The sequence below is a fragment of the Saccopteryx bilineata genome, chromosome 5, assembly GCF_036850765.1.
Source record: "Saccopteryx bilineata isolate mSacBil1 chromosome 5, mSacBil1_pri_phased_curated, whole genome shotgun sequence".
Classification (NCBI taxonomy): Eukaryota; Metazoa; Chordata; class Mammalia; order Chiroptera; family Emballonuridae; genus Saccopteryx; species Saccopteryx bilineata.
In genome coordinates, this window is record NC_089494.1 from 230,335,638 (window position 1) to 230,350,279 (window position 14,642).

General features: G+C 42.4%; 1 protein-coding gene across 4 annotated transcripts in view; it reads right to left on the bottom strand.

The window, feature by feature from the left end:
* SLAIN2 (SLAIN motif family member 2) overlaps positions 1–3,718 on the bottom strand; it is an 80,074-nt gene extending 76,356 nt beyond the window's left edge. For 2 of the 4 annotated variants that reach the window (XM_066278679.1, XM_066278678.1), the window contains exon 1: positions 2,144–3,717. In XM_066278679.1, coding sequence (XP_066134776.1) covers positions 2,144–2,532 — 389 coding nt within the window. In that variant the 5' untranslated portion in view covers positions 2,533–3,717. Of the gene's footprint in view, positions 1–2,143 lie in introns of all 4 variants that reach the window. The other 2 variants (XM_066278680.1, XM_066278677.1) reach the window with 2 other exon arrangements.
* Positions 3,719–14,642: the final 10,924 nt, after the last annotated feature.

Sequence of the window (14,642 nt, forward strand, 5' to 3'; positions counted from 1 at the left end):
AAAGAAAAAAAACTCTTGACATTTGGAATCTTCCTGCACCTGCCACTAATACCCACCCCTAACTTATAATTAAACATATCCCAAAGCACTTTAAATATATTTATCAAATTTCCAAATCACATAATTTTTTTCAGAAAAAGTATAGGACACCCACAATATCAAGAAATACTGCCAGTAGGCAGAAACTACCCAGTCCAAAGAAACTTCTAGCACAGTATTTAAGGAGACTTGCTTTACCTCAATAAACCCTATACTCAGAAACCAAAGCTGCAAGACTGAATCAGTTTCTCCAAGTGGAGTCAATGTGTTCTAATAATACATATTCTAAAATGGGCGGATGAGTGCAACTAATCCTCATTATTAGGGCATCACTATCATCACTGGAAGAGGCATGTGATATTTAGATTCTGGGTTCTTTTAAACTATATACATACCCAAGATTTCTTTGGGAGGCTGTGATTTCACACCAATATGAAAAATTGTCATATCATAGTTCTAATTTATCACTTGACAATAAAATAAAGGCTTGATGTCATATATTCAAGAGCACTTCTGTAATTCAAACCACCCTAATTGGTAGTTACAAATATCTGACTCTGCTCTAGCAGTTGGCAGAGCATAAAATTCCCTTCCTACTCTCCCTCCCTCCAAAGCCACCTCTCATTCTTAAAGTTGACCTCTCAACTTCTTTGGACTAGTATTTTCTTCACCATTTCTGAGCACTCTTGGTACTTTTTGTTTGTTTCTTTTTTCTTTTTTCTTTTTTGGCAATTCACTGTATATACATCCAGGTTAATTAACTGTATAAAACTTGGCTCCTAACAAGCAGGTAACTAACCTAATGAACAGGGATCAGCTTCTAAGAATCTTTAGACTCTCCCACAAGATCTTGTAAATATTTCTTGATTTAAGTAACTAGTCTTAGGAGTAATAGCAGACAGTCTTGGAGCACTTACAATGTATGTCAGACCCAGTGCTAAAAGCATACACGGATTATTTTAATCTTCACAACTTTATAGAGTTAAGAACTATTATTTTTCTTTATCAAACAGAGGAAGAAAATGTGGCTCAGAGTAACTTGCCCAAGGTCATACAACTAGTAAGTGGCAGCCAGGGCCCGAATCCAGGCATAGCTCTTAACTACCTCAGAACACTGTCAAGTTGCGGTCCTGCATTATCAGAGCCCATGAAGGATTTCGATTACACTAACTTAAAAGTTTCAATTTCAACAAAGAATAGAAACATACTAGCTAAAAATGAAAACTTTATAAAGGGGTAAATTAAGAGAAAGCATTTCCCATAGACATCTTTATGTGGTTGCAATAAAATATGAGGGAAATCACCTCCACGTCCTTTCTATTTATGGAAGCGATGATATTACGGTGTGGGTCACAATTTTATCAAGAAGTTGGCTTATGAAAATTCAGTTTTGGCTTTCCAAGAGCCGATGTAAAAATGGAAAGAAAAGATCAATGTGATAACTGTCCAGCTCCAAAAAATGCCAGACTCGATTCTTATTTAAAAAAATAAGATCCAGGGCTCCTGTTCTACCCTTGACTCTACACAAAGCAGCACCATCCTCTGCCCTCTTCACACAAAGCAAGCTTTACCCCACCACCCAAAGGGGAGTGCTGAGTCCCAGGGCCGCCAGAAATGTACCTATCTCCCACTCGTCCAAAACACTCACCACTGCACAAACTGAGACCACTATGGTCTGTCCCCGCTCCCGGCGGTACTTCATCAAGCAGACCCCTCCCCGACCTACAATATGCCCAGACCACCATCCCAAAGCCAGTATTTCATTTCACACAAAGCAGGATCCCTTCCTACAAAGCAGTTTCCCACCTCCGACTCCTCCCTCGGCGAGCAGCCCTTCCCGGGCTGTGCCAACCCATAGACCCCAACGGGATCCAAAACCCGGAGAGTCCAACAACCCAGAGCAGACCTAGCTACTAAACCCTCGCACGCCTCGAACCCCAACTCCGGCTGACCCTTCCCCAGCCGGAGCAAGAACACCCCGAATCCCCGTCCGAGGGCCGATCCGGCTACACAAAGCTACGGGTCCTAGCAGGGGGACCCCCGGAACACGCTCTCCGCCCCCGGCTCGTCCCCGCCCAGCCCCGGGCCGGCGCCCCACGCTCACCAGCTCTCCTCCTCCTCCTCCCAGCCTGACAGGCGCTCCAGCTCGTCGGGCCGCAGCGGCTCCACCTCGTCCAGCACGCCGCCCTCGCCGGCTGCCAGCAAGGAGCTGGCGTCCCGCAGCTCCTCGCTACTCGTGCGCCTCGGGCCCGACCCAACCCCGCAGCTCGACCTGACGTTGAGGCCCAAGGGGAAGCCCCGAGGGGACGCCGAGCCCGAGGAGGGAGTGGACGCGCCGGCTCGGACCGGGCTGCCGGGCCCGAGGGAGCCGGAGCCCTGCACGGCCCCCGAGCGACTCCTCAGCTGTTCGTTCTGCTTCTCCAGCTTCTTCACCAGCTCCTGCAGCTTCCGCACCTCCTGGTCCGCGTTCACGTTGGAGTTAACGTCCTCCATCCCGGCCCCGCCGCTTCTGCCGCCCGCCACCCGCTCGGGCTCACAGCGACCGGGAGAGAGCCGGAGCGAAGAGGCGCCGCCGCCGCCGCCGCTCACTCTAGCCGAGGCGCCGGCATAGAGCAGGGCCAGGCCCCTCCACCAGCGTCCCCCCAGCTCGGGTTCCGAAGCGCTGCTGCCTCCAGCCGACCCGCCTCATCTGCGCCGGCTCCAGGATTGGGGGAGGCGGCGCCAATATCCGGCCGCGGCAGCCATCTTCCCTCCGTCCCTCCGCCCCCCGCAGCCCGGCCCCGTCGGTGACCTCAGAGCGTCGGGAGTGGACGCGGCCGGGACCGGCGCTGAGAGGACCCGGTGCCAAGCTATCGGAGGGGCGATGCCGTAGGCGGGGCTTATGCCGGAAGGGGCGTGGCGGCGGCGGAGGTGGGTCGCTGCGGGGCTGGCTTGGAGGAGGCATTCCCGCCGCAGGCGGGGCACGAATGACGAAGAGGAACTCTCATTGGCGGAAGAGGAATGTTGACTTGGCCCGGTTGGGGCTGATCCCGAACCCGGACTCTGGTTCATTCCCGGTCTATTGGTCTTGAGTGGGGGCGTGTTGTAGTGTACTCTCTAGCCCGAAACAGCAGCATGTGCGACCAGCGACAGGATCCTGTATTCCTTCTCTGCTGGTTCTCGAATGAGCGCTCAACTGAGCTCCAAGAAAGACAGTTCACTCTGTTCAGCAAATATTTATAAGATGCTTACTTGAAATAGGAGATTGGCAGGACTAGCGGGAGCCTCAGAGACCATCTGTGCTCATCTCTGCAAATGAGAAAACAGAATCCCAAATGCTTACTAGAGATCTAAGGTCAAAATAATAACCATAAAGTATTGAGTGCTTACCATGGGCCAGATACTGTGCTAAGTAAATACTTTAAAGACATTTCTCTCATTGGTTAAAACATAGTTTTTTCTACTTCAAAGTGGAATATAGAAAACTGCCCCTCTCTTCTAGCCTTTGTTTCTGAATTGATGCCTAATCTGCTCTTTGGATCAATTTTCTTTGGAAAAACTTTTGCATAGTGTCTTGACTTTTTAAAAGTATATTAAAAGTGCTTAATAAATATGTTGACATATACCAATGAACGTTGAAAAATGTATGATTGTAAAAATGTGCCTTCCCTAGCACCCGTTTAGAATGTGTATTACAGGCAGCAATACAAAAAAAACCAAAAACACTTAAATGCTTTGTTGTGATCACTTTTATTCCTCTTCATGTGTCGATTGTGTACTACTTGGCTTGTGTTTGCACATTTCCTCTAATTGCCTCCTCCACCCGTAGCTAATAATAATCCAGTCCTATCATACCTGGGTGTGGACTCACAGGCCATGGCTTGCTTCAACTTTTTAGCCTTTCTGTGCTGTATTTTCTTCCTTTTTTATTGAATTTATGGGGGTGACACTGGTTAACTAAATGGTTACAGGTGCACACTTCCACAACACATCAACTGTACAATGTACTGTGTGTTCACCACCCCAAGTCAAATCTCTGTCCATCACCATTTATCCTACCTATGTGCTTTCCTCCACGGCCTTAGCACCCCTCCCCCCATGGAAATCACCACACTAATTTCCTTGAGTTTTTCCTCTTTTTTGCTCAGTCTCTCCATCCCCCCACTCAGTCCCCCAAACCCTTTTAACTGACTGCTGACAGCTTGCTCTCTATGAGTCTGTCTCTATTTTGCTTGTTAGTTCACTTTGTTCATTAGATTCCACTATGAGTGAAATCATATAGTGCTTGTTGTTTTCCGACTGGCTTATTTCACTTAGGATAATGCTCTCAAGGTCCATGCTGTCACGAAGGGTAAGATTTTCTTTTTTATGGTGGACTAGTCTTCTATCATATAAAAGTACTACAGTTTTTTGTTTGTTTGTTTGCTTTTTAGCAAGAGAGAGAGAGAAGAGGGACAGATAGATGAGAAGCATCAAGTCGTAGTTGTGGCACCTTAGTTGTTCACTGATTGCTTTTGCATACATGCTTTGATGGGGGGGAGGGTGCTGCAGCCAAACCAGTGACCTCTTGTTCAAGCCAGAGACCTTGGGCTTCAAGCCAGCGACCTCTGAGCTCAAACCAGTAACCATAGGGTCATGGCTATGATCCAACACTCAGGCCGACCCACGCTCAAGTCCGATGTGCCCGTGCTCAAGTCATCAATCTCAGGGTTTCAAATCTGGGACCTCAGCATCCCAGACTGATGCTCTGTCCACTGCACCACCACCTGGTCAGGCTGTACCACAGCTTTTTAATCCACTCATTTACTGATGAACACTTGGGCTGCTTCCAAATCTTGGCTATTGTAAATAATGCTGCAATGAACATAGGGGAGCAGGTATTCTTTTGAATTACTGTTCCACGTTTCTTTGGGTAAATTTCCAGAAGTGGAATTGCTGGGTCATAAGACAGTTTTATATTTTAGTTTTTGAGGAAACTCCATACTGCCTTCCACAGTGGCTGCACCAATCTGCATTCCCACTAACAGTGCACCAGGGTTCTCTTTTGTCCACATCCTTGCCAACACTTGTTGTTTGTTGATTTATTGATGATAGCCATTCTGACAGGTGTAAGGATATATCATTGTGGTTTTAATTTGCACTTCTCTGATGATTAGTGATGTTGAACACCTTTTCATATGTCTATTGGTTATCTGTATGTCCTTTTGGGAGAAATGTCTATTCAGTTCCTTTGCTCATTTTTTAATTGGATTGTTTGTTGCTTTGGTGTTGAGTTTTATAAGATCTTTATAAATTTTGGATATTAATCCTTTATCAGAGACATCAGTGAATATGGTCTCTCATTCTGTGAATTGTCTTTTCATTTTGTTGATGGTTTCCTTTGCTATGCAAAAACTGTTTAGTTTCATGTAGTCCCATTTGTTTATTTTTTGTTTTGATTCCTTAGCCTGAGGAGATATATCAGAAAAAAGTATTGCTACAAAAAATATCTGAGATTTTACTGCCTATATTTTCTTCTAGGATTTTTATGGTTTCAAGTCTAACAATTAAGTTTTTAATGCATTTTGAATTGATTTTTATGTGTGGTGTAAGAAGGTGCTCTAATTTCATTTTTTTTGCATGTATCTATCTAAGTTTCTGAACACCATTTATTGAGTAGATTATATTTACCCCATTGTATATTTTTGCCTCTTTTGTTAAATATTAATTAACCATAAAGATGTGGGTTTATTTTGGGGCTGTTTATTCTGTTCCATTGATTTATATGTCTATTTTTATATCAGTACCATGCTGTTTTGGTTAGTATGGCTTTGTAGTTTAGTTTGATATCAGGTAGCATGATTTTTCCCAACTTTGTTCTTCTTTCTCAAAACTTCTATGTCTTTTCAGGGGTCTTTTGTGGTTCCTTCTAAATTTCTGGAATATTTGTTCTAGTTCTGTGAAATATCTCATTGCTATCTTGATAAGAGTTGCACTGAATCTATAGATTGCTTTGGGTAATATGGACATTTTAATGATGTTAATCTTTTCTATTCACGAAAATGGTTTATGCCTCCACTATTTGTATCTTCAATTTCTTCATTGTCTTATAATTTTTCAAGTACAGGTCTTATATCCTTGGTTAAATTTATTCCTAGATATTTTGTTCTTTTTGAAGCAGTTGTGAATGGGATTGTTTTCTTAGTTTCCCTGTCTGAGAGTTCATTATTGGTGTACAAAAATGCAGCTGATTTGTGGATATTTATTTTGTATACTGCTAGTTTCCTGAATTCATTTACCAGTTCTACTAGTTTTATGGTGGAATTCTTAGGGTTTTCTATATACAGTATCTTGTCATCTTCTGTGCTATATTTTTCTTACCTGGAATATTCTACCTGCCAAATCATATCTTATAATCCATGTTCACCCATCTAGAATACCTTTCCCTGACAATTCCACTTAGATCTCTTTGTTGTGTTCACTCTAGCATTACCTGATCAGTAGTTTTCAACAGGTATCTGCAGTTTTTAAATATTTGCTTCTTTTTTAAAGAAATCTTTTTTGTTTGTTTTTGTCTGTGTACTTGATGAAAAGAGATCATTCATTTTTGTTTTCCATGTCTATTGTATTGCCTGACACAATGGAGATCCCATACCTAGTTTATCAGAAATTAGGTAGAAAGTAAATTCTCACAGGTCAAGGACCAGGTCAATGTTTATTCATAGTAAAAAAAGAAAAAAAAAAGCATTGAATATTTTAAAAGTTTCTTGCCTGACTATAGAGTATTTCCCAGCTATGCATACCCAGTCAAAGGGTATCTGTCTGCTAACACACAATAATTGTGAAGTAATAGATACCATCTATATAACGCACAACTAAATATCATTGCTGTCTCTAACACATCTGAACTAGTTGCCAGAGTGTTAAACATCATGACTACTTCACGCATAACACTTTGCTTGCATTTAATGGTTTATGAAACAGATTCCATGTAAACTGTTTTTGTGTTGAGAACACTGCAAACATATTCCTTGGAAAGCGTAGTTCATATGCCATTATGAAGTTAAACACTGATGTGCCATGGGGTCAGGAGAGTTTGGTATGATGTGGAGCAGTGAATTGAGAACCAGACGGTCTGTTGGCAGATTCTAGCTGTACCACAATTAGGAAGCTTGACCTAATACGTCGTCTTTAAGCAGGTCATGCTGGCTCTATATTCAAAGTATGTCTGAATACCTTCTAGCACCTCCACTGCTACAACTCTAGTTCAGTTGGCCTTTTCTTGTCTAGATTACTGTGGTACTATCTTAATGGGCTTTTCTACTTTGTTGCTTACAATCTGTGATGCACACAGCAACAAGGTGGTCCTTTGTACAAGTCAGATCAGGCCACTTTCCCATTAGAAATTTTCCACTTGCTTCCCAACATACTTAGAATCCAAAATCCTTTCCTTGGCCTGAAGGACTGGATGCTTAGCAACTTCTGCAAGTATCGCATTGACCACCACTCCTCCCTTCCATCATTCTAATGCAGACATACTGGCCTTCTTGATATTCTTCAAACATGCCAAGCATTTTTCTACTCTGGGAATTTCGTACTTGCTCTTCCCTCTGGCTAGTAGCTAGTCTTCTTCCACATTGTACCATTACTGACTTTCTTCATTTTAGTCTCAGCTCAAATATCACTTAAATTCATTTTCCTCATTATAACTGTCTTCATAAAATGACATCCCTATAATTCCTCATCCTTTTAGCCTGTTTCATTTTTTGTCTGACACATTATATATTTCTTCCTTTATTTATTTCCTATCTCTCCCCAGTAAAATATTAACTGTGAGAGAACATGGCTTACTGCTGTATCCCTGGTGCCTAGATCAGTGGTAGGTGCTTAATGAATGGATGGATTTAGGTCACGTAAAGCCTCCTAAATGTAAATTTCAGATAAATGTGTTTGTTGTGCCTCAAATCTTTATAGTGGAAATTCCTGATAATGTTGAATGGTTGTGTGTGTGTTTTTTTTTAAAGCATATTTTCTCTTTCAGAAGTATAATGTTTCACACTATGAATGTCATCCTCAAAATTAGGTCATTCTCCACTTCTGACTGCCAAAAATCCTTAAGACTTGCTGAGGAGAGAAACTTCCAGGTTCTCACTAAAGTATGAAGACAAGAAAATTTCCATTCTGTCCTTAACTGTGTGAGAAACCGGAAGTTAATCCTTCAGGTTAACTGCAATACTCTCTGTTCTAGTAGCTGAAATGTTAGTGTGTTTGTTAAAATGTCACTCTAAAAGTGACTCTCCTAGTGGATACGAGGAGTAAAGCTGGTAGGTTAGGTGTCTGCAGTATGCACACCACCCAACTAGCTATTCAGGTGTTGTCCTTTATGATAAGCTTGCCTTGTTGCTGAGTGAAGGAGTTGCTTCTTTCCTAGGTAGGTGTGGCCCTTTCCATAACTTGCTTCTACTTGCATGTTAGCTCTTGGCGAAACTCCTGAGCAACTGGAAAATATTACAAACCACTAGAAGTATTTGGAGTGAAAAGCTATTACTCAATGGCTTAAAGGGATTTAGTAATCCTAAAAACCTAAACCAAGGTGTGTGTGTATGTGTGTGTGAGCATGTGCTCGAAACAGTTTAAAAATTGGCATTTACAGAAATATTTGCATTTATTGAAAACATTATCATATTCTTTGAAGAAAACTCTACTATCCAGTACATCTATTTTATCCTCACAGACACACACCTGGCTAGTCACTGCCTCTGTGTCTCCTCTCAGTTGTTACTCACCAACGTCTTTCCCCTCGATGTACCGCCCTCTGTTCTATCAAGAGGCCTCTTCTTCACTGCCATGGCATATGCAATTTTAAAAAGGTATCCCAGGAACTTTAAAAGATAGGTACATAAGAGATTATGAACTGAAATCTTGGGGGGGGGGGCGGCGAAAGAAGGAGCCAAGGATTTGGACTTAGAATTTTTCCAGTCAGCATTGATCAGATCTTTATATTTATGAGATGCCTCAAAAGTGCCCATAATGGCAGCCATCATTTCCTTAAGGAGGTCCTCTGGCTAGAGGGTGGCTCCCTATCACATTGTTGCGGTATGTGTTATATTGATGCAGAATTGGGGTGGTCCATGATTAAAGCAGAGGTGAACAGGTTCTTGAACTCTTAGGAGGTTGCTGTCTCAGCCCCAAATGAAACCATAGCTTATCTTCCACTCTTTTTGTGGTAGCAAGCAGAAAGATAAGATCATTAAATAACATTTGTTATTTCCTCCCTCCTGTAAGTAGTATATCAGCAGGACAGTGACGGTGAAAAAGTCAAATACAAACCGTTTCTGAATATCCATGATACTCTCGATAACCCACCATTCAACAATGAGAGAAAACTTAAGATTCATCCAAATCTCCACATTAACAAGTCCTGGTAATATATGTTCTAGGATTATTCTGAGTACTGATTTAGAGATGCTATAAAGATAGTAGACTATAAATACAGGCTTGTTTTGGGCTAACGTAAATTAAGCTGTCATTGAGTTATTTGTATAATTCCATTCTCAAATCTTTGGGATACTACTAGAATATTACACAGACTGAAAGGTATCACCAGCTGTTCAATTTGCCCAGACACTTCTAGAAAGTTACTTTCTTATTTATCATATTTATATAAACATAGTTATATGTAGTCTGGAAGTTTAATACTATAAACATCCATGTCTCTTTGAATTGGGCCAATAATAATAGTAGCTAACAATTAGTGACCACTTTAATGATATGTAATAATTTATTTTAAACTCAAAATAGTCATTTGAGATAGCTTCTAAACATATCATTATCTCTATTCTATGAATGAAGAAACCGAGACAGAGAGGTTAGATCATTTCCAAGATCCCATAGCCAGGAAGTAGTAGAGCTGGATTTGAATCCAGAGATCTGACTTCAGAATTTGCACTCATAATCCACGATAGTGCATGACCAAGAGGAATTCCCCACTGCTTTAGACTATGAATACCTCAATCAGCTACTATCTGGGATAGAGGTGAGAGAGCAAGGGCTAGTGCCTTTATGCTATCAAATGATACATCCTCTTGCTCTGAAAGTAAGTTTGCCAGTTTTTAAGTTTCATCTGGTTCCCAATATATTGAAACAATGTGTTCCTTAGAGAAGGAGGCACTTCCCCTCTCTCTTTCTCTAAAGACTTTCTAGTAGCCATTTACTTGCCAGTACTCTAGAGGTGGGTGGCTGAGGCCTGAAGACCCCTCCCACTCCCCAGTCAGCAGATTGCTAAGAAGAAACTTTAGCATCTGAGCCTCTCATTGGAAAGCCTGGTAGAGACCTGTAGTGGTGCACTGGATAAAGCGTTGACCTGAAGTGCTGAGGTCACCAGTTTGAAACCCTGGGCTTACCTGGTCAAAGCATGTATGGAAGTTGATGCTTCCTGCTCCTCCCCCCTTATCTCTCTCTGTCTCACTCTTTCTCCTTGCTAAAATGAATTTAAAAAATGTGATAGATGGGAAGCCTGGTAGACAAGTCCAGTCTGTAGGAGGTTTACGGGCAGAAGTTAGTGGAGTGGATCTTTTAGCCAGAGCAGTAGTACCAGCAAAACCAACAAAGCTTGAAAATTTAAAAATAGGAGTCAGAATACAGTGGCAACACTTCTAAGCCTCTACATGAGAGGAGAAAAAAATTTTGAATGATTTCTCAATTAAAGAAGACTAGAAGCTGGTATCAAAAGACAAAACATAAAGCCAGGGGAACAGATGAGAGCAAGGAGCAGTGGGTTCAATAGTGGAAGAGAGAATGGTTTTTGACAAATAGTAAAACTAAGTGGTTCCAGGCAGTTTGCCTTTCTATGCCCTTTGCAGCAGGTTGCAGTAGGAACAATTGCATTTAAAGGGCCAGTGATGCTGTTGCCTGGCAGGGTTGTGAGTTTCCAGCCTTGGGACAGGTTGGTAACCAGATACGCTGGACTAGGGCCCAATCTGCAAAGTTCCCTGATGCACAGGAGTTCACCATTGTGTCGACATGTAAACAGATTCCATCTCCCGAAATCCTGGAAACCAGATAGCTCTCATCTCACATCTGCACTCTAGTCTAGAGAAATGAGGGAAGGGTGTTGGGCGGTGCAGGGAAGAGATGAAGAGTAGGGCATGGCACAGGTGTTTCCCTTGATATCAGGGCGTATGGTTTACTTCAGATAGGACACCTGCACACGAAGTGCTGGCTCACAGTTCAAACAGGGCTGCTGGATCTGTTGGCATGGTTGTTTACCAGCATATTAGAAGACTTGCTTCCTCTTTTCTACCATCACCATTCTCCCAAATTATTTGAGCTTTCAGTATTGCCTGTTTTTGCGGCCCAGATCAGTAGATAAAAACATGTAGCTGTATATTTAGGCAACCTTCAATCAGAAACAGCTATTAGCAGTTCTATTTAAGCATTGTCCAAGTCCTTGAATATTGGATCTAAATTATGGTGTGATATCATTTGTAAGTAGTTTTTGAAAAAACCACCAAAATATTGCTTTACATTGGCAGCAGGTCAGATCATGGTGTTGACTGTGATCATCCTTGGCAGGGAGAGGGTATGTATACTAAGGGATAGTGGGGGAATGTGTATTGCTTTCAAAGATGGAATTGCAGGCTGGGAAGGCAATGAATTTCTCCAACATGAAGAATAAATGAGATGCTTTTCTATTTCTCCACCTTGGATGCATTCAGAGCTACCTCATAATGTTGCACAAGGCCCACTCCAAGAGTGGATGAAGCCTATTAACATCCTATACTCCTCCCACACTTAGTCAAAAGGCTAGAAAAGGCCACCACCTCCACACAGAAGCTGATGTGCTCCCTGGGCACAAATGATAACATGGTTGTCAGATCTTCCACATAGCTGTAACAATGGGCTTGACTCTGGAGCCTTTGAAATGGACAAGAACATTCTATTGTCCCTTGAAGGGCCAGCCCAGCAGTGGAAGCAGCCAGGATTAGTACCATGAGCGGAGAATATGGATAGGAGCTATGAGAGAGGAGCCAAGATGATGTGCTGGAGGGCTCCAGGCTCATTTTTATTGGCTCAGTCTAATTTAAAGGACAAAGGGCAGATAGTCCTTTCACTCACCTCTAAACAAATGATAAATATCACTTCTTTTTCAAATACTTATATATATTTTTTATATGGAGGACTGTATGTGCTGGGTTAACCTACCTTATTTATTCATTTGGACATTGTTACTAGTTCAAGGTACACTGTTAGGAGCCAGAGATGATAAAGATTGTAAAGAATGTGCTCCTTGTTCTACAATAGCTTACTGTCCATTTTGGGAGATGAGCTGTACACAGATAACTATATACACAAAACAGCATGTGAAAAGTGCCATGTGGGAGAGAATGCAACGTTTGTGTATATGTGTTTGTCTGAGTTTTGCTGTTGTTGTTTTGAGAGAGAGAGAGAGAGAATTAGTGGGATAGAAATAGATTCCTTCTCCCTGTGATAATAAGATCTTCCCGGAAGAAGTGCAATTTAAGATGAACCTTCTTAATCTTGACTTGCTGGTTGTAATGAACAGAAAATCATTTGAATCATCTCAATGAAAAGAGGTCTCGGCCCTGGCCGGTTGGCTCAGCGGTAGAGAGTCGGCCTGGCGTGCGGGGGACCCGGGTTCGATTCCTGGCCAGGGCACATAGGAGAAGCACTCATTTGCTTCTCCACCCCCACCCCTCCTTCCTCTCTGTCTCTCTCTTCCCCTCCCGCAGCCGAGGCTCCATTGGAGCAAAGATGGCCCGGGCGCTGGGGATGGCTCCTTGGCCTCTGCCCCAGGCGCTAGAGTGGCTCTGGTCGTGGCAGAGCGACCCCCTGGAGGGGCAGAGCATCGCCCCCTGGTGGGCAGAGCGTGGCCTCTGGTGGGCGTGCCGGGTGGATCCTGGTCGGGCGCATGCGGGAGTCTGTCTGACTGTCTCTCCCCGTTTCCAGCTTCAGAAAAAAAAAAAAAAGAGGTCTCACTTCTAATAAGCTATTACCAAAGCAAACTGGCAAAAATGTGAATATACCTATGCACAAGGCAAAAGGCTGAGAGCAACCAAAATGTTCTCAATATGAGACTAGTCGAGAAAACTGTGATACATCCATACAGTAGAGAGAACTACACCTCTGCAAAAAGGAAAGAGGATTATCTCTACATGCCTCCAGGATAACTGGTTCAGAATAGTGCTGAGTGTAAGAAGCAGAGAGGTTATAAAACATACACATATATGCTTATATTTGCAAAAAGAAACAATGGGAGAATAAACCAAAAATGGTAACCAAATGAGGAAGGAAGAAAATAAGAGTGAAGGACGTAGGACTAGAATTTGTCTTGAGTTTAATTTTGTGACATGGTTTTGACTTTGGAATTCTGTAAATATTTACATGATTAAAAACCAAAAGGACAAAAAAGAGGGAGAACTATTAAAAGGTAATACGTATTATAACATCTGATGATAAGTAATAGAGGGTGGCCAGGCCACTTGAGGACTAGAACTATAAAGTAAGAAACCAAAGCAATGCCCTTCATTTCCTTTAGTATCCATTCATTAAATATTTTCAACATATTTATGGAGCACTTACTATGTATAGGAACCATTCTAGGCATTGGGCATATAGCAAAGAAAGAAACAGAGAAAAAATAACCTGGTTCACAGAGCTTACATTTCAGTGATGGCTGACAGACAAGATAAACAAACACATCAGTAAAATGTATAGTATGCCATATAATGATAGTGTTATAGAGAAAAATAAATCAAGGAAGATGAGGAGTATGGGTGAGATTGCAATTTTACATAGAGTGGTCAGGGAAGGCCTCGCAGAGAAGAAGATACTTGAGCAAAAGCCTGAAGGAGGAGAGAGCAGGTAATTAGGGAAGTGAGTAAGAAGTGCAAAGTCCCTGAGGCCATATTGGGCCTGGCTTCAAGGAAGAACAAGGTGTGTGTGGCTAAACTGGAGTGTGTGAGGGGCAGAGTTGAGGAAGATGAAGTCAGAGAGGAGAAAAGATTCCATAGGGCTTAGTAGTCACTTGTAAAGACAGACTTTTACTAAAAAGAAAAAGGAGGAGATTTTGAGCAAAAGAGTAAAGTGTCCTGATTTACATTTAATTTTTTTATTGATTTTGGAGGGAGAGAGAAAAAGAGGGGATGGGGAGGAACTGGAAGCATCAACTTGTAGTAGTCAGGATTGGGATTTTGAACTGGAGACCTCAATATTCCAGGTCAAGGGTTTATCCATTGCACCACCACTGGTCAGACCTGATTTGCATTTTAACATGATTCTTCTTTTCTCCACTTCTTGCAAGTTTGCCAGTTGCTCCATTTCTCTTATTCTCTCTCAAAACTTCTGCTTCCTCATGGCTTCTGTATTCCCTTCATCACATCAGCTTACATGTGGCTTTTGGTTTGGTGTTGTAACAACTGTTGACATTTCAGTTTGTGTGCCCACTGTGACCTAATCACTCAGTCTCCCAGTGTCCCAATCCAGATTCTTGGGTGGCATAATATTAGGCTCACATATTATTAGGCTAACTAATATTAGTCCACTGTGGTAGGACAAGCTGAGGCTGGGGGGCAGAGGTGAACAGAAGGGATTATGGTAAGAAGGACAATGGTTAGAATATCAGC